At 44.0% G+C, this 18,620-nt stretch overlaps 1 protein-coding gene across 2 annotated transcripts in view; it reads left to right on the forward strand.

The window, feature by feature from the left end:
- LOC123512021 (hemicentin-1-like) overlaps nt 1-16,447 on the forward strand; it is an 81,220-nt gene extending 64,773 nt beyond the window's left edge. Inside the window, exons 8-15 of one of the 2 annotated variants that reach the window (XM_045268155.1) lie at nt 503-678; nt 10,608-10,758; nt 11,634-11,782; nt 12,237-12,411; nt 12,521-12,636; nt 13,290-13,494; nt 14,601-14,888; nt 15,440-16,447. In XM_045268155.1, the coding sequence (XP_045124090.1) occupies nt 503-678; nt 10,608-10,758; nt 11,634-11,782; nt 12,237-12,411; nt 12,521-12,636; nt 13,290-13,494; nt 14,601-14,888; nt 15,440-16,377 (2,198 nt within the window). In that variant the 3' untranslated portion in view covers nt 16,378-16,447. The remainder of the gene's footprint in view (nt 1-502; nt 679-10,607; nt 10,759-11,633; nt 11,783-12,236; nt 12,412-12,520; nt 12,637-13,289; nt 13,495-14,600; nt 14,889-15,439) is intronic. The other variant, XM_045268156.1, reaches the window with a different exon arrangement.
- Nucleotides 16,448-18,620: the final 2,173 nt, after the last annotated feature.

Genomic DNA, 18,620 nt, shown 5'->3' on the forward strand with positions numbered 1-18,620 from the left:
AAGCGTCACAGTGGCCGTAGACGCGTGGGTGTTGTGATGCTTTGGAGGTACTCAAGCACGCATTCTTAGCCTATATATAGAATGGCGATACTTGTAGGAAAGCTGGGAACATAACAGAAACACACACACACACACACACACACACACACACACACACAGAGAGAGAGAGAGAGAGAGAGAGAGAGAGAGAGAGAGAGAGAATAATAAGTTACATGCTCTTATCTCTGCACAAAACAAAATCTAATTTCCTTATTCTTAAAACACACACACACACACACACACACACACACACACACACACACACACACACACACACACACACACACACACACAAGTACACACCCCACATTACCTTCCCCAAACAACACAAAGAAACACAAAGAAGAAACAAGAATCAAACCAACACATACACTAAAAAATAGGACAAAATTCAAAACATACGACACTAAAATCAATAACACTACGAACTCTAATGACGTCAACTGTGTGTCTTCCTCTACAGACGTACCGGAGGCGAGCATAAGTCTCATGCGCTACGGACGAGAGGGCGAGACTGAGGCGCAAGAGAGCAGGTCAAGGGAGGATGGGGACAGAGGACTAAGGGCTGGAGACTCTGCCACCCTCACCTGCACCGCTCGAGCAAACCCACCTGCCTACAACTTTACCTTTATGTTTAACGTGAGTATTGCCAGAGAGAGAGAGAGAGAGAGAGAGAGAATGAGAGAGAGAAAGAGAGATTAATTTGTTGGCTTTCTAAAATTGTAGTTTTTTTTTATCATGCTTGAGGAGAGAGAGAGAGAGAGAGAGAGAGAGAGAGAGAGAGATAATAACTAAAGAGATAGAGCTAAATAGATGGATAAAAAGATAGATAGATAGATAGACAGATAAAAAGATAGATAGATAGATAGATATATATATATATATATATATATATATATATATATATATATATATATATATATATATATATATATATAGAGAGAGAGAGAGAGAGAGAGAGAGAGAGAGAGAGAGAGAGAGAGAGAGAGAGAGAGAGAGAGAGAGAGAGAGAGAGAGAGAGAGAGAGGACAGGGTCAGATAAACACGTAAATTTTCCCAATATATTTTTTTTCTGAGGTTCGAGAGGAAAAGAAAAAAATGTGTTATAGATAAGAAATAATGGGCCTCTTAGAAGTAAAGCAAGAGTAATGGATTTCCAATAACAAAAGAAAACAACGATACAAAATATATTATTATTATTATTATTATTATTATTATTATTATTATTATTATTATTATTATTATTATTATTATTATTATTATCATTACTGGACGCTTCACATTAAAACAAAGAAAACGAGAGAAGAACAACGAAAAGGAGGAAGCAATAAAAGAATAAAGAGGGAATGAAGATAAACATGAAAGACTATTAAAATATTAGACCTCCTCCTTCGTTTCTTCTCTTCTTTTGTTTATTGCAAATTCTCAGTCACACTTTTCTTCTTACATTCCCTCCTACTTTATTTGAACAGGACCCTTTAGTTCTCTCTCTCTCTCTCTCTCTCTCTCTCTCTCTCTCTCTCTCTCTCTCTCTCTCTCTCTCTCTCTCTTGTTCTGTATTTCCCCTTTCTATTAATATTCTTCTCATCTTATTCATGTCCTTCTTTCTTCGCACTTTATCATTTTTCCCCTCTGTTTCCCTTCCTTCCTTCTCCTTCCGGTCTCCTCTTTTTTATTTTTTTCCTTTTCTCTTCTTCCTTTATTTCATCATCCAAATAAATTTCCTTCTATCCTTCTTCTTCGTCTTTCCTTGTTTCCTATTTTTTCCTGTTTTCCTAACAACTTTCTTAAATCTCTCCTTTTCTTTCTTTTTTTTCCATTCATTGCTGTTATTTTATCTCTACGTTTATTCTTCTCATTCTCCCTTCCATTCCTTTCCTATTTCCTCACTACCATCACATCTCTCTCTCTCTCTCTCATCTCTCTCTCTCTCTCTCTCTCTCTCTCTCTCTCTCTCTCTCTCTCTCTCTCAGTCTCAACCCAGCCAATCAATACTGCGGCTTTAAAATCACTAATAAACATTGGCTGCGTGAGGGTGTAAGTGAGATCCTTCGCCGGACTTAAGATCACAAGTATTATCTGACCTCGCCTCCCTCTCCCCTCTCTCTTCAACCCTCGCTCCTCCTTCCCCGGCCGGCAACTCTCAGGCAAACCCGCGATAAAAGGTTGATTGCTGGTATTTTTGTTCCCCCTTGAAATGATTGGAAAATGGGATGAAGGAGATGGGATGGAGACTCAGAAGGCGAGAGGAAGGAAGGGTAAGAGAGAGAGAGAGAGAGAGAGAGAGAGAGAGAGAGAGAGAGAGAGAGAGAGAGAGAGAGAGAGAGAGAGAGACATTGAAACTCAGGCCTCACAGATCCTATCAAACTCGGACTAGTGAGAGAGAGAGAGAGAGAGAGAGAGAGAGAGAGAGAGAGAGAGAGAGAGAGAGAGAGAGAGAGAGAGAGAGAGACAGATTGTCATTTCGCCTCATTTTCGCAATCGAAGGTAATTATTGCTTGAAAATGAGAAATGAGTTGAAATTGGAAAATGAGACAGTTGAAAATTTGAGTGTGATTATGTTGCTCTCTCTCTCTCTCTCTCTCTCTCTCTCTCTCTCTCTCTCTCTCTCTCTCTCTCTTGTCCTGGTACCGCTGACACCATCAATATGTTCTGGTGTGGCTGAAGAGAAACACTGGGGGAGCTTCCTTGTGTTTATTGTAGGATACAAAATGTACTGGAGGCTTGGTAGCTTGGTAGCGAGCGGCCGTGGAAAGGCTTGAGAAGTAGCCGGCGACGAGAGAGAGACTTGTAGTTGGTAGCGGCTAGATGGAACTTGTAGCAAGCGTGATGATGTATATATAATTACAGTCTACACACTGGAGTGTGACTGTAGACAGTAGACTGTAGAACTAGACTGGCTGTGCAGGACAGTATAACCAGTCAAAGAAGGAAGACAAGCGGATTGCCAAACAGAGCGTGAGTCTGTTCCTTAAGCTGTGTTACGAACCAGACTGAGCGTGGCGTCCCTTGGGGCGGAACAATACACAGCCCCAATACACTATATACAGAACATTACATTACTCCGCGTTAACAAAGTAGTCTGTCTATGATTCTCTCTCTCTCTCTCTCCTTCCTTTCCGCACTCCTTTTCGCACTCTCACACTGTAAGTTTCCCACTCACTATCCCCCTCTCACTTCACCATGACCACTATCCCTCTCACTCACACTCCCCTGCAATCTTCCTCTCACTATCGCTCTCTCCCAGTCTCTCCCACAGTGTCTTCCTCCTCGTTTCCTCTCCCACAACACACACGTAAGGCACTCAAGCAAAACACTGCTTATTTTTTTGCTCCTCTCCTTTCTATTTCCCTTTAGATTTCAGTTTTTTTTTTTCCTTCGTCACCGTTTTTCAGGTTTAGCAAGAGAGAGAGAGAGAGAGAGGGAGAGGGAGAGGGAGAGAGAGAGGATGAGAGGAGTAAGCCATTATGTCGATATTGAAACTTTTGTTCACTACCAGAACGACTTGTCTGCCATATTAGTTCCCCTCTTAAAATCTTGAATTTCCTCTTACTTTTCCTCTTGCCCTCGTTTTCCTTTCTCTCCTTCATCTGTTCTTTTCTTTTTCTTTTTCTTTTATCATCCTTCACTTTTCTTTTTATCCCTATTATTCTCTCTTCCTTCTCTTTTCTATCTCTTCTTTTCCACATCCTTCTTCATTCTCTTTCCTTCTTCTTTCCCTTCCTCTTCCTTTTCTCATTCTTCTTTCTCATCATTCTCCCTTCCTTTTATCTCCTTATCCCTTTCCTTCTCACTCTCGCGCGTGTTGTAATCTTCCTCTTCCTTTTCTCTCCTCTTTATCTTCCTCATCTTCTCCTTTCTTCCTATTTTTCCTTTCCCATGTTCTTTCGTTTTTCATTTCACTCTCATCCTTCTCCTTCTCTTTTATCTTCTCATCCCTTTCCTTCTCTCCCTCCTTTGCTCTCCCCCGCGTTTTACCCTTCTTATTCCTTCTCTCTCTCTCTTCTTCCCTCTTCCTCTTCCTTATTTCCTTTCCCTCTCTCATCCTTTTCCTTCCCTTTACTTCCTTCCCATTCTTTTTCTTCTCTCTCTCTCGCTCTCGCCCTTTCTCTTCCTTTTCTCTCCTCCATCTTCTTTCTCTTCCTTGTCGTTTCCATCTCTCACATTTCACCCTTCCTTCTTCCTTCCCATCCCTTTCCTTCTCGTTCGTGTTATACCTTTCCTCTTTCTTTAATCTTTCTCTTCCTTCTCTCATTTCCCTCTCACATTTCTCCCATCCTTCTACTTCCTTTCCTTCTCTCTCTCGTGTTATACCTTTCCTTTTCCTTTTATCTTCTTTCTCTTCCTTCTCTCATTTCCCTCTGTCATCCTTCTCCATTCCATCCCTTTCCTTCTTTCCCTGTCTCACTCACCCATGCTGTTACAACGCGGCTATTACGAGCATTGTGACGTCACGGCGAGCAGGAGAGAGTCGCTAGTCCCGGCCATTAATACTCCTTATAACCCTTCGCCTGAAAGGTCATCAACGCACCTGCCATTACCCAGCGGTCCTCTAGCCTTTGTGTTTACAGTCCCGGCTTATTGAATCTGCCCTATTTCTGTATAAGTGTGTGTGTTTGTATCATGTTCAGCTCCTTTTGGTTTGTGTTCTGTTTGGTTTTGTTTGATGTGTTCTCTTTAGTTTTAGGTTGTTTTGGTTGTAGTTTGTTTGTTGATGTTGTTTTGTCGAGTTTTGTGGTGTTTTTTTTTGTGTAATTTTCTATTTTGGTTTTTGAAGTGCTGTATTGATTGTTCGATTAATTTTCTATTTGTTTTGGTGTTTTGTTTACTTTTGGGTTGTTTTGGTTGTGGTTTGTTTGTTGTTGATGTTGTCTTGTCTTGTTTTGTGGTGTTTCTGTTTGTTTGTTTTTATTTTGTCATTTTCTGTTTTTGATTTTTGTAATGTATTGCTTGTTTTGATTCCTGTTCTTTTTGTCTTTTTGTTTGTGTTTATTTTTTATTTTCATTTTTTTGGGGGGGCGTTTTCAGAAATGTATTGCTTGTTTTGATTCCTTTTCTTTTTGTTTTCTGTTTGATTGTTTTGTTTTGGCGTTCTGTTTAGTTTCTGGTTGTTTTGGTTGTGTTTTGTTTGTTGTTGATGTTGCCTTGTCTAATTTTGTGGCGTTTGTTTGGTTTTAAAGTCTTTTTTTGTCTTGGTTTTTTAAATGTTATGTTGCTTGTTTTGAATGTACTGGGTGTTTGTCTTCTTTGTTATTGTTTTCTATCATTTTTTATTTTTATTTTGGATTGGGAAGTTTGTTCTTGATAAGTGTTTTGAGTTTCATTTCCTCATGTGTGCACTGATATTTTTTCTTTATTGGTAATTATTCTTATATCTTGTCTTGCTAAAGTTTTTGGAAATAGGGCAACGAGATGTACAAGACTTCCTACTTTCTCGCACCACTATACTCTTTTCTTTTTTATGTAAGAGGGGAAAGCTGGACCAAAGGCAATATAAAACGAAAAAGAGGCCTACTAAGTTCCCAGTCCTCATGCAGGTCCGAGAGAGTTACAAAAAAAAAAACGATAAATGTCTCTAAAGCAAGAATTAATCAATATACTCGGTCACTATAGAACTCTGCCTGTTTTTGTATTTCCACCTTCCAATGACTTGAACTAATTAACCAATATACTCAGTCACTATGGAACTTTCTGTCTGTTTTTTGTATTTCCACCTTCCAATGATATGAAGTGATTAACCAGTATACTCAGTCACTATAGAAATCTCTGTCTGTTTTTGTATACTCACCTTCCTATGACTTGAACTCTCTCAGAAGGGATGTTTCAAGACACTCCAGTATTTTCGTATCCTTTTTGGTGTCACTGTTAACTACCACTTGAGTAAACATTTTTCTCCTCAAATTTGTCTTCTTCCATTAAAAAAAACACTCACCTTTTCTGTTTATGAGACTAAGATGTTGAAGATTTTTGTTTTGTTTCTGGTTAAGTGATTCCAATTGTCTTTATTTAAACGTACAGGCGACACACAATATTTTCTTGCCTTTACTCCCAAGTTAGTTTTGTGAGTCTTCCTAATGTTCCTGTTCATTCCGGTTCACTGGTTCGGATGTTAATGCTGTTTCGGTTCCGGGTTATTAGGTCAGATGTAAATGGTTACTTGTTTAATGGTTTCAAGGCGGCTCACACACACACACACACACACACACACACACACACACACACACACACCTCGTAAAACTCAATCTCTCTCTCTCTCTCTCTCTCTCTCTCTCTCTCTCTCTCTCTCTCTCTCTTTGGTAACGTTCTCCCCTTCAGCCGTTTATCAGTCTCTCTGTTTCTCCTTTTCTCTGTCTGTTTCTGTCTGTTTTTGTTTTTCTTTGTTTTTCTTTTGCTTCTCTATTCGTCTACCATTGTTATTGTCTTTTATTTTGTCCATCCGTCTCTCTCTCTCTCTCTCTCTCTCTCTCTCTCTCTCTCTCTCTCTCTCTCTCTCTCTCTCTCTCTCTCTCTCTCTCTCTCTCTCTCTCTCTCTCTCTCTCTCTCTCTCTCTCCATTGCTTCAGTATCATACTATTTCTCACACACTTCTATCCCGCTGAATTTCACTCACTGTTCACTGTCAGAGAGAGAGAGAGAGAGAGAGAGAGAGAGAGATTCACCTTGATTGCCAGACTCAAGACTTCACTCCCTGAATTTTTCCCAGTGTTCATAAATTTTGGAGTTTTGATGGTGTGAAAAAAAAAAACGGTTTGCTTTCACGTTACACTGTTTCTTTTTCATTGATCTATTTTTGGCCTTCCCTTCGTGAGTTTTGACCAACTCTTTGTGTCATACAGGTATTTACTGAGAGAAATTAAATGCAGGTCTAGAAATATAAAATAGAATAATATTGAACTAACGTAAACCCTAAAAAATATAGAAAGACGGAGCAAAAAGGGGGAAAAAAATAAAAGGAAAAGCATAAACGCGAGTAACGACGAACACCTTAAATTCTTGTCCTATATAAAGCACGTTTCCTGAGGGCAATATTAACAAAGGGAACGAAAAAAAATCTAGAGTGTATACCTTTATTTCAATGCGATTATTACGATTGCTATTGTGGGAAGTAGTACAGGCATTGTGGAGGCAGTTAATTACGCTAATGTGGATGAGATCAAACAACTGAGAGGGAAATAAATTAGTCTTGTACTGAAACTTTTATTCAATTGTGGTGTAGAGAGAGATACACACACCCACACATGCGCCCTTCTCCCCCGTTTTCCCCTGTCACACACACACACACACACACACACACACACACACACACACACACACACACACACACACACACACACACACACACACACACACACACACAAAGCCAACCCTTGTAAAACTCTGTAGTCACCTGTTGCCTGTGGGACTCCGTGGGCAGGTGAGGCAGATTCTGGGCTGACTACATCCCTTTTTCCACCTCCATCTCCCTTTCCTCTCCTTCCCACCTCCCTCCGGCCTCCCCACTGCCTCCCTCCACTTTTCTTCTATTTCTATCCTTTCTATTTCAGTCTCTTTTCCACCTCCTCCCACTTTACTGATTTTCTTCAGCTTCCTTTACCTTCTTCCAGCCCTGCTCCTCCTACATCCAGCTTTCCTCCAGTCTCTCCACAGATTCCTCCAAACTTCTCTTCTTTCCTCCTCCACCTTTCCTCTCTCTTCCTTCTCCATATGCCATTTTTCCCTTTCCTCCTTCACCTAGCCTCTCTTTAGCCTCCATTCAATCTCTCCCATACATCTCTATTATCTCCTCTCCCTTCTCCCGTCCTCCTCCCGCTGTTATCCTCCCTTTCCTACCGTCAAATACCCTGAGCATAAATCCTCTACATCCGCACGCTTGGGTTTATAAGCATATTGAGGCAAATGTTTTTTATTCAACAATACGGCCCGTCCAAACTCAGCAGTGTGTAATGTGAGTGCATTAGCCCGCGGTGGTGGTGGCTGCGGCGGTGGTGGTGGATATGGTTGTGGTGGCGGTGGTGTGGTTTTCGTTGATGATGTTTCTCCATAATCTGTTTTTCCTCTTGATAAAACGAGGCTTCATTATTGGCATGTATCGTAATGTGATAACACCGGCGTTCCGTAAGGCAGAGGGGAAAGGCAGTGATGGGATGGACTACTAAATGATTCACGTTAAAACAGCAATGCCTGGCTGCTGTATACTCATGCTGCTGCCTATCACATCCCTGCTACTCCCGGGTCTGCACGATGCTTCATTTAGTTCATCGTTCCATATGATGGTTCCCATTAGACTTATAAACACACACACACACACACACACACACATTGTACTTGGAGGAGCTGCACTTAACGCGTGTGTAATATAGTTCACCCGTCTATTAGAACTGTTTTCCCTCGATGATACGTTGAAGTTTGAGCTATCACTATGTACACTAGGAGTAGCTGTGTTTCAGGTGAACCTAAAACAGTTCATTATTCAATATACTAAATTCATCTTCGATTTACGGACATGAAATTCACTGAAGTGAGACATTACCACCGGGCAGCTGTGTGTGGGATGTGACAGACAGGGCAGCGATACGTGGGTTGTATCTGGTGCAACATTTACACTGCAAGGCTCCTGCAAAGCGCCAGTGTGACTTCCAGCAAGACGCCGGCTTAAGGAACACCCACAAGAGACACAGCTTAATTTTTCTAGCGTGTCTAAAAGTTTGTTCTTTTGATACAGGTTGTGTGAAGGATGTCTTTCGGTTTTTATATAGATTTCTTTTATCTGCGTCCGGTACAAAGTGAGAAGTGGGAACGCCTGCCCATGCGCGATGACTCATTGACGTCAGCAAGTCAATTCAACAGTTTCATTACACTCCTGGAGACTCCCACATGTCACTGCGCCATGATTGTGAAGCTGTAGAGACATGACAACACTGGAAACACTGTAGAAAACTAGTGACGTAGATGCAGAGAGAAAACGCATTAAAAGATAAAAATTTCGTCAGGCTACAACGCTACTTAAGAGAACAAGATAAAGATATGAGTCAATGATAAAATTTAAGTCGAAATTCAAAAAAAGTATCTGGCAGTGGAATAGTTAAGTCATTCATTCATTGTCTACTTGTTGCTATCTCTCTGGCCGCCATTAGGAAGCGATCTTTGTGTCGATCAGGCAATGGTGAAACAGCATAACAAAGTATGAGGCACCACAGACGGAATGTTGCCAGACACTGTTGGACATCACTGAACATACATGAAGACATTTCGTTTACTATATCTTCTTCTTCTTCTTCTTCTTCTTCTTCTTCTTCAATTCTGTAATCTTGACTATTTTCAAACAAGTTATCGAGACTCTGGCTGAAAAAAGAAGATAAAAAGGAAGAAATCTACAAAACACCAATGCCTGGCAGGTCGGCGTGACGTCACAGCGCTGCGTCTCTCTCATAACACCGCAATAACACTGCAACCGGAACCCAGCGCTGCCTCAATATAGCAGAATTCTATGTCCAACAATTTTTACCAGCCTCCATAAAAAACAACAACTAGGTGGTTATATACGTCGGGAAGAAACCAAGAAAAGGATCACCACTGCACTTTATTGTCAACTGTATGTCTTGCGCACTTGTTGGCTCCCAGCTCCCGTGTTGCACCTCGGGGCCGCGGGATTTATGTTGGCGTGGTTTTGTTCCACTTCCTGAACTTGAGTCTTTCTTGGCCGTGAGCTTTTTCTTCAGCACTCGCCCCTCACAGCACGCCGCGATATGAAACACGGCAAGTAATAGCTGGAAACTTTACACGAGCGAGTCGGAACGCACCGCTGAAGACTGCAAGTGAGAGAGGCAATAAAACGGAGAGGGCGGATAACGTAATCTCGAATGTAGCAGCTGCGCTGGTCTAGTGTAATCTAAATGTTAAATAAATGCATGCCCTTCACACAAAGCATGCCGAGCGGGTCTTCACGGGACAGTGAGTTATGCGGACGCCTCTTCCCCGTAAAACATTAGCCCCGAAAGGAAGCTTGGATTGGAAGAGGAGAGGAGAGGAGAGGCTGCAGGGCTGGCCAGGGTAGGAGCGGATGTCCAGGGCATCGCTTTTGCTATGGAGTGTTACGAATCGTTACACTTGACTCCCATGCATGTGTGGCGAGGCTGAACTTGTGTGAGTGAAACAAACGACACTGTGGATGAAGGAAGACAGCTGGAGCAAGTTTCTGATGTGTGTGTGTGTGTGTGTGTGTGTGTGTGTGTGTGTGTGTGTGTGTGTGTCTGGAAATTTGGTGATATGCTAGATGAGTAAAGAAAAGAAAAAAGAAAGAAAAGAAAAGATAGTATTCCTCATAAGTTTGAATTCAGAAAATGGATTTAACTCTCTCTCTCTCTCTCTCTCTCTCTCTCTCTCTCTCTCTCTCTCTCTCTCTCTCTCTCTTTAAAACTAACTCTCACAGCCATCCTTCAAGCCAGAGTGCAGTGAAATGGAAGCAATTCGGTCAAGAAAGATACAAGGCACTGAAAAAAAAAGAAAGAAAAAAATAGCAAGGCAGTGACTGAGTATCATCCCTCTTCTCTCTCTCTCTCTCTCCTGCAGGGTCGTCCGCTCAACAGGGCGGACGTGGTGGGCGGCGGGAGGAGCCTTCGTCTACTGCATCTTACTCATCGTGACGCGGGGCTTTACACCTGCGTGGCCTCCAATCCTGAGGGCGATGGTCAGAGCAACGCCGTGGCTCTCCATATAGAGTGTGAGTCCAGCAACGTGAAGGGAAGAGCAGTGCGAGAGAGGCAGAGAGAGAGAGAGAGAGAGAGAGAGAGAGAGAGAGAGAGAGAGAGAGAGAGAGGAGTGGAGAAGACTAGAGTAGATTTAAAGGGATGGAGTGGTGTTGGGAATGGCGTGGGCTGTGAGAGGATGTGTGTGTGTGTGTGTGTGTGTGTGTGTGTGTGTGTGTGTGTGTGTGTGTGTGTGTGTGTGTGTGTAGTGCAATCTTAGCTACATCTGTATTGGCGTATTTGAAGTTGTCCTTTTTTTTCGATTTTTACTTGTGTGTGTGTGTGTGTGTGTGTGTGTGTGTGTGTGTGTGTGTGTGTGTGTGTGTGTGTGTGTGTGTGTGTGTGTGAACTGTGTGGTGTTTTAGCGTTCATATCAAATAGTAAATCCCTTAAATGAATGCGGTTAAAAATGAGAAAGCTTTTTCCTGCCACGTCCTCTTGCATATTTCTGGATTTGTCGGAAGCATTTTTCATCTCGCTTGGAAATACGGAGTCCGGAGCGAGCCCAGGCGAGACTGAATTTCAACACTTCCGCGAATTGAGACACAAGTTGACCTGGGATTTTAATTCATGTAATTAGTGCATCCAAAAGGAGAGAGAGAGAGAGAGAGAGAGAGAGAGAGAGACAGGGTGACAAGTCCTCTCCTGCAGATCTTCCCTGGAAAAAAAGGACGAACCATCATTTAGGAAATTAGAAACACCCTTTGAAAAACCCCAGAAATATTTGTTTACAAAATCTCGAGAGGACGAAGTCATATGGCCACCTAACGAAGAGCTCCTCCTGTTAATTGGATTTTTTCTTTCATTTTCTTTTTTTTATTTCCCTCCTCTTCCATTTCTCCCTCGACAGACCCCCCCGTGTGTGAGTGGGAGGGAGTGCGGGAGGTGATGGCCGTGGTGGGAGAAATTGTAGAGATGGAATGTCGTGTTAGGGCGTCTCCACCTCACGTTTCGTACACCTGGGAGAGCACCTCAGCCTCGCCCTTAAATGTGGGACAGGTAAGGCCAGGTATAGGGAGAGCAAGAGAGAGAGGGAGAGGCAAGAATAAGTAAGGGATGGTGTTGTTGATGGTGAGAGTTGTGATGGTTAAGTCGTTGTTTCCTTGTGTATTCATTTCTTTTGGTATTTGCCTTATCTATTCTTAATCGTTTTTTCTTGCCTCATTTTTTTTTCTTTGTTTTAATTCCGTTATTATATTATTGCTTATCCAGAGTCATCTATCTTTTTAGCCATTAACGTGTCTACCTGCCTAGCTTAATATCTGTCTATCAGTATGTTTTATTGATTTATTTGCCTAACTATCGATTCATCTATCTATCTATCTCTATCTTTATATTCTCTATCTGTCTGTCTGTCTACGTATCCATCAGTTTTCTTTAACTGCATTTCCCCTCTACTTTCACAACTACCTGTGCGCATCACCAAGGCCACGTCTCTCACACTCCTTGTCAGATTCGAGTCAAGCTGAGACACGAGGATGAGGGACTGCGCTCCATTGGGTTCATCCGCGCAAAGAACATCTCAGTCACCATTGCTGGCAGGAATAGAGGGCAGACGGCGGAGTGTCACGCGGAGAATGACGTTGGCTCCGCTGACCATCCTTGCTTCTTCAGTATCCTGCTAATTGGTAAGAAAATCCTGGTGGTGAGAGCTCAAACATTTAATTCCCAGTACTAATTCATTTGGTAGTTTTGTGTCGGCCCAGTACTGATTGGTTCCCGTTCATGCCCTTTTAGAGCAGCCAAGCACGCTGATTGGCTGTTACTATCATGACGTCACGACGGACTCAGCCGGTGTGACCTGCTCGCCAGGTGCCAGTGTGGGTCAGCTCCCCGAGACTTACCATATTGAGGTGAGAAGAGTGAAGGGACAAAATATCACGCGTTTTAGAAAATAGGAAAGGTTAAAAAAAAGGATTAGAAAGCATCAATAAGGATAATTAAGGATACATTAAGGCAAGGCTACTAGGTTCTTGTGCTTGTAAGGGCAGTGCGATGAATAATAGACTGTAATGAAGATGAAAGTTCTTACTGCTGAATAAACTAGCACAAGAAATGCGCTCTTTAAAGGTCACATGAACAAGAGGAGAAAGACAAACAAGGGTTCAGGATTTCTAAGACTTCTGAAGTAAAAGGGACGGGTATTGGAATCTTTATGAAAGTTCTAACACGATGAAAAATATTACAGAACTATCAGGAGGGATTACAATACAAGTTTTCTATTGGTTTCAACCTCTTCAATACTGGAACATATCTTTATCATGAATTTCTTACGTGATTAGCTCATTTTATTGACATTAGGAAGGGCCCGTGGAGGTCAGAAACTTAATGCCAAGAGTCTTCACTATTCTAATCCCCCACATAAGTTTCTGAAGCTGTATAAAATCACCAAATAATAAGCACAATGAATATCAAAATGCGTCATGGTACTGAAGAGGTTAAGACTACAGCGGGTTCTGGAGTCAAAGAGGTAGGAACTGGGAGCCACAAGGGTGTTTTATCACAGGTGCGCGAGGGCGGGGTGGTGGTGGCTGCCTATAACAACACCGAGCCGCGTTTCAACCTCACTTCTTTGGCGCCGGGAAGGGACTACGTGCTGGGTATGTTCGCCTCGCACGCTCGGGGACGCGGCCACCAGTTCACCCTCGTCATGAAGACCCACACCCCGAAAGCAGAGCAGGTGGCGCCGGAGAGGGTGCGGCCTGCTAACCGTGAGTGTGTGTGTGTGTGTGTGTGTGTGTGTGTGTTTACTGTTATTGTTGTTTGTTAGTGTTGCTATTCATGTTGTTTCATCAGATTATTCATGACTTTAGATGTTGTTGTGATGACTTTACATAGACCGTAGCATTATTTATGTTCTTTGTTTTATTTAGTGTGTATTTTTTTGTGGAGAGAGAGAGAGAGAGAGAGAGAGTACATTTTCATAAAAGAATATTTTTCCATTAGTTTCAAAAAGAATGTTTTTATTACACCTGCGTGATATGAGTCCCGACGCTTCTCTCAGTGTGTGTGTGTGTGTGTGTGTGTGTGTGTGTGTGTGTGTGTGTGTGTGTGTGTGTGTGTGTGCGCTGTCTCACTTTAGCTACATTTTTTCACACTTCACTGAACATTTCCGACTGAAGCAACAATTTACATGATGTCTCTGCATTCCGAAAAAGATATTCCATTGTGTTATTCATGTAATATTGCCGGCAGTCATATAACTTGTACATATTGTGGGTGCGCGGTGCAAGCATGAAGGTCACCACTGTGTTGTCTTTTCATTCTCCGGCTTTCCATTCTCAAAACCTTTCTTGGAGAGTATTATTTTGTCGCTCTCTGCTACACTCCTATCAGAATATTGCTCTGTGTATATTTTTCCAAGATATGGATCAAAGTGAATGGTTAGATACATCTTTTTTTCCTATTTTCTCTTGATTTATGACTTAGTTTTCACTTCCTCGCCTGCCTCAGCGCCGGCCGCTGTGTTGGAAAAGAGGAAATTACAGTTACCTTGGATTAAAAGAAATATTTCAATAGCCGGTTTGCAGTATTTTGCCGGGTCGTTTCCGAGCCCTCCATTCCATTGTTTTTATCTCAATTTCCTCTCTTGGCCCGTGTCGCCGCGCTCATGGAACAAGTCCCGTTATTCGCTAAAACAAATATTTCCACACTATTTTTCAACGGGATTCTTTTATTCCAACCATTCTTTCTCTTATTCATTAATAATCTTTTAATTGCATTTCATCGTGAGGGTCTGTGTGTGTGTGTGTGTGTGTGTGTGTGTAAACAGCACAAGCGCCTCCTCTCACGTCACTTCTGTCTCTCCTCCTTCAAGCAGTGAACAAGGGTGGGGAGGTGCCGCCTCAGCCCACGGAGTCCCCCAGGAATGGCGGCGTGGGGGCTCCCATCGGCATCCTTGTGTCGGGCGTGGTGGGGGTGGTGGTGGGCGTAGCGGTGGTGGTGACGGGCGTTGTGATCTGCCGCGCTCGCCAGGTACACACCTCCCCCTCCTCGTCCTCCTCGTCAGGGAAGGGCAACCAGTACCTGAAGACGTCCGGGGACCCGCTCATCGAGGTTCCTCAGAGCGCCTCTTTCCACTCCGCTGCTACGTCGCCTTCCTGCGGTCAGTGTTGTGTTTCCCTCAAGCCTTCCTCTTCTTCCTGTAGGTGATGGGGCTCCTGTGTGTAATTCACTGTTTGATCTGCTGCAGTCTCTGACGAGACAGCCAGACGTTACCCTACGGAACGAGCTCAGAGCTCATTATTTCCGATCTTGGGATAGGCCTGAGACCAGACACACACCACACACCGGGACAACAAGGTCACAACTCCTCGATTTACATCCCGTACCTACTCACTGCTAGGTGAACAGGGGCTACACGTGAAAGGAGACACACCCAAATATCTCCACCCGGCCGGGGAATCGAACCCCGGCCCTCTGGCTTGTGAAGCCAGCGCTCTAACCACTGAGCTACCGGGCCGTGGTGTGTGTGTGTGTGTGTGTGTGTTTGTTAAGAGATGGGAAGTCTCAAGTGCATTTTTCCCCTAGCATGTAGTGTAGTGCAGTCGCTGTAGGGACTTTATTGGAAGCTTGCAATTGTCAGTTCAATATGGAGGGTGAGATTGGGGGCACGTGCCTCAGTGTGCGTCTGACCCAGTTTGTCCCACCCGGCAGAGATGATGACCACCTTCGCGTCAGGCCCCGTGGTGGTGACCCAGGTAACTCCGGCCAGGCGATCCTCCACACGCAGTCTCCACGGACGCCCTTCCACCCGCGGCGGGCCCGTACAAGTGGTGGAGGTGGAGGCTGACGGCATTACGACGCCCACAGTGGAGATTGAGTCCCCGTCGAGGTCGAGAGTGAGTCTGAGGGGCAGCGGCTTCACCCCGAGTGACTCATCCACGTCGTCGGTTCGCTTCGACCTTCATCAGAAAAATGAATCTGAATCTCGAACGGAACCACTCCTGGCATATTCACAGTCACACCTGGAAACCCACGCCGCCTCGGAACACCCTCTCCAGATCCCCACTGTCGCCTTAACGCAAGAAATGCCCAATATCCAGCTTCACCCCACCGCCTCCCTCACCCCGGGCGGCACTCTCCCCCGCCCCGCCAAACCCTACACCACCACCCTCCCACAGACCGCCATCCTGCACACCGCCCTGCCTCCCCCACCCCACACCATCACCTACAGCCCGTCACCCTCACATCCCACCGCAAACCCTTCTAATATTCCTCATGTTACGCTCACCATTCCGCACCTGCAGAGTAATCCTGAGTCCCGGCTCCCCGTCCCCCTCCAGCACTGCCCCTCCACCACCCTGCCCCGGAACCTGACGCTCTCCCGCCTCGCCTCGCAGGTTCACTCAGCGCCTGACCCGCAGGACTACACGAGAACCTTCACCTCTCAGCCTCTCTCAGTCCCCCACGAGGCCCTCCACGTTGCCAGGGGCTTGGAGGGGAACCAGGACGCGGAGCAGCACTCTCAAGCACGTCCTCAGCCCCCCAGGGACCCCAGGGAGCCAGGCCAACCCCCAGGGACCCATACACTCCACCAACATTCAACATTACCTGAGAATATTTCAATAAAGCTTCACTCAACTTTTCGGTAGTCTGGCTCTTCATTACCCTTGCTGGAGGTGCAGGAGGCGGCCAGGCTTTGGTGTGTTCTCCCTGCTAGTCTGTGGTGGCTTCTGTAGGTCTGTATATGGTCCACTCGGTGCCTTTGAATAGGTTACACATCAATAATTTTTCTTCACATAACTCCTTTTTCCTGATGTTCAGAGCGAGTGAGTATTGAAGCAGGTTTCAGGTTTGTATGAATCAGTACCGGAGATAAGACTAGTAGGTTGTCATGTCATGTCTGGCTAAATTGTCATAAAGTTAGATACTTAAGCTATATTGTTATAAGCTCACTAACGAAGCATCATGATTCACCATTAATATATTGGTGTGTACAAGAGGAGAGAGGTTTTGATGAACACCCTCGGAAATGCTCTCTGCCTTGCTGTCTTGACTTGAAGCAGCTACGGAGACATTACAACATGATGATTATAACGTAAGGTAAGTTAATTAAGGGAAGACAAGCACTGAAACCCATCAAAACACCTTCAGTAATGCAAATAAACCCAACATAATCCAAAAACTGAGAAGGAAACAAGGAAGTAGCAATGGACAAGAGGGCGATATGGCGGTGTGTGGCAGTCAACCCGTACCAGTTTCCGCTACCTCAGAAGTCATTATTCACATTTTTTAAACAAAGCTTCCTCATGTACCCTTCTTTTCATGCCTGGGTGATTGTGAATAGCTACCGTACTCTGTCATTAACCCTTCACGTATGGCAGCAGCCGCGAGGGAGGAAGAATAACGGGAAAAATGGTGATTAGGTATCTTCAGAGCGGTGACGATGAGAGACGTGGGAAGCCTACATTAAAAAGCCATCAGGAAGGAAAGTGGTATAACTCAAGTTTGTGTTCGTTTTTTACTTAATGCGCTTGTGTTTGTGAAGTGTCGGGGCGTCACAGATCTTCATTACCAGGGCCAGGACTTCGCCGAGGCTACAGCTGCGATTGGTGAGTGCGAGAAGTAGCTGAGTGCATTTACTGATACCTAGTAGGATATGCTCATGCTAAGGTAACGAAGTGCCACCACACCGGCCATAGCTTCAAGATTCAGGGACTGTTGGATTCAGGCTCTTTACCTTCATGGCTGTGTATTGTTAGTGCTAAGTGATGAATACTACCAAGGGGGCCATAGGAGGCTTTAGGGTATTATGGTAAAGGTGTGTTTAGTGTTTAAGTATTTGGTTTTACGTTCCTCTGCCAGAGGGAAGCCTGGTTGCAGAACTATTTTGGCGGGAATCTCTGCTCGATTTTAACAGTGCGTTATTTTTTCTTAAATGATGTTTTTTATGTCTTACTGCGTCTGTGATCGGTCATAGTGAGGAGAGACACGAGGTGATGCTTATGTGTGTGTGTGTGTGTGTGTGTGTGTGTGTGTGTCAGTTCCAAGATAGTACCTACAAAGGGTCTCATCACACAAGAGACTTTCCTTGCTACGCACAAATTTAATTTACGTATAAATGTAACGCAGTGAGAGCGTAGTAGTTTCTTCCCTTCCCCGCCAAGTTCCCACTCCATCCAACCAATTCCTCACTGCGTCACTATTACAAGCCAGTCTGCACAACGTCAGTAGACTGTCATCTCCTCGTCCCTAAAACTTTTCAGTTCTCGCTTCATAAAATTTGAGCAGCTCAAAGCTGTTCCACATGGCGGCAGTCCTTGCAGACAGGACTGTCTCCCACAGTGCGCACATCGGGTTGCGCTGAGTCTATGCCAGTGTTCACCACGTCGCGGCAATTTTTCTAGGATGTAATAAAAATAGATTTAAGAATTTGGTATATCAGAACTGTTACCCGAGTGTACCACGACGGCCCCAAACAAATAGATGCTTATGATAGAACAGAATAAACAAATAGATAAAAACAAAGTTGAAGTGGCAAATACTGTGTTCACAATGACAATCTCAAAAATAACTAAGTAGGTAAACAAGAGACCAAGCAGTAGAGTTATTCTATAATCGTAAGGTAGAACTTCACACACGACTGGAGGTTCTTGAGGGTGTATCGTGTGAATAACGTGTCTTTTGAATATGGTAATCTCGGAAATTTAATGAATTTAAACTAATCTTGTTCACTACTAACTTTGTTGCTGGCTGTTATGTGGTTTTGGTTTTGGTATGGCCTGAGAGAGAGAGAGAGAGAGAGAGAGAGAGAGAGAGAGGAGGGAGGGAGGGAGGGAGGGAAGGAGGGAATTATCAAGTGTTGAGTGCTGTTTGAAAGTACTTGAGTGATCCT

The sequence above is a fragment of the Portunus trituberculatus genome, chromosome 32 (assembly GCF_017591435.1).
Source record: "Portunus trituberculatus isolate SZX2019 chromosome 32, ASM1759143v1, whole genome shotgun sequence".
Classification (NCBI taxonomy): domain Eukaryota; kingdom Metazoa; phylum Arthropoda; class Malacostraca; order Decapoda; family Portunidae; genus Portunus; species Portunus trituberculatus.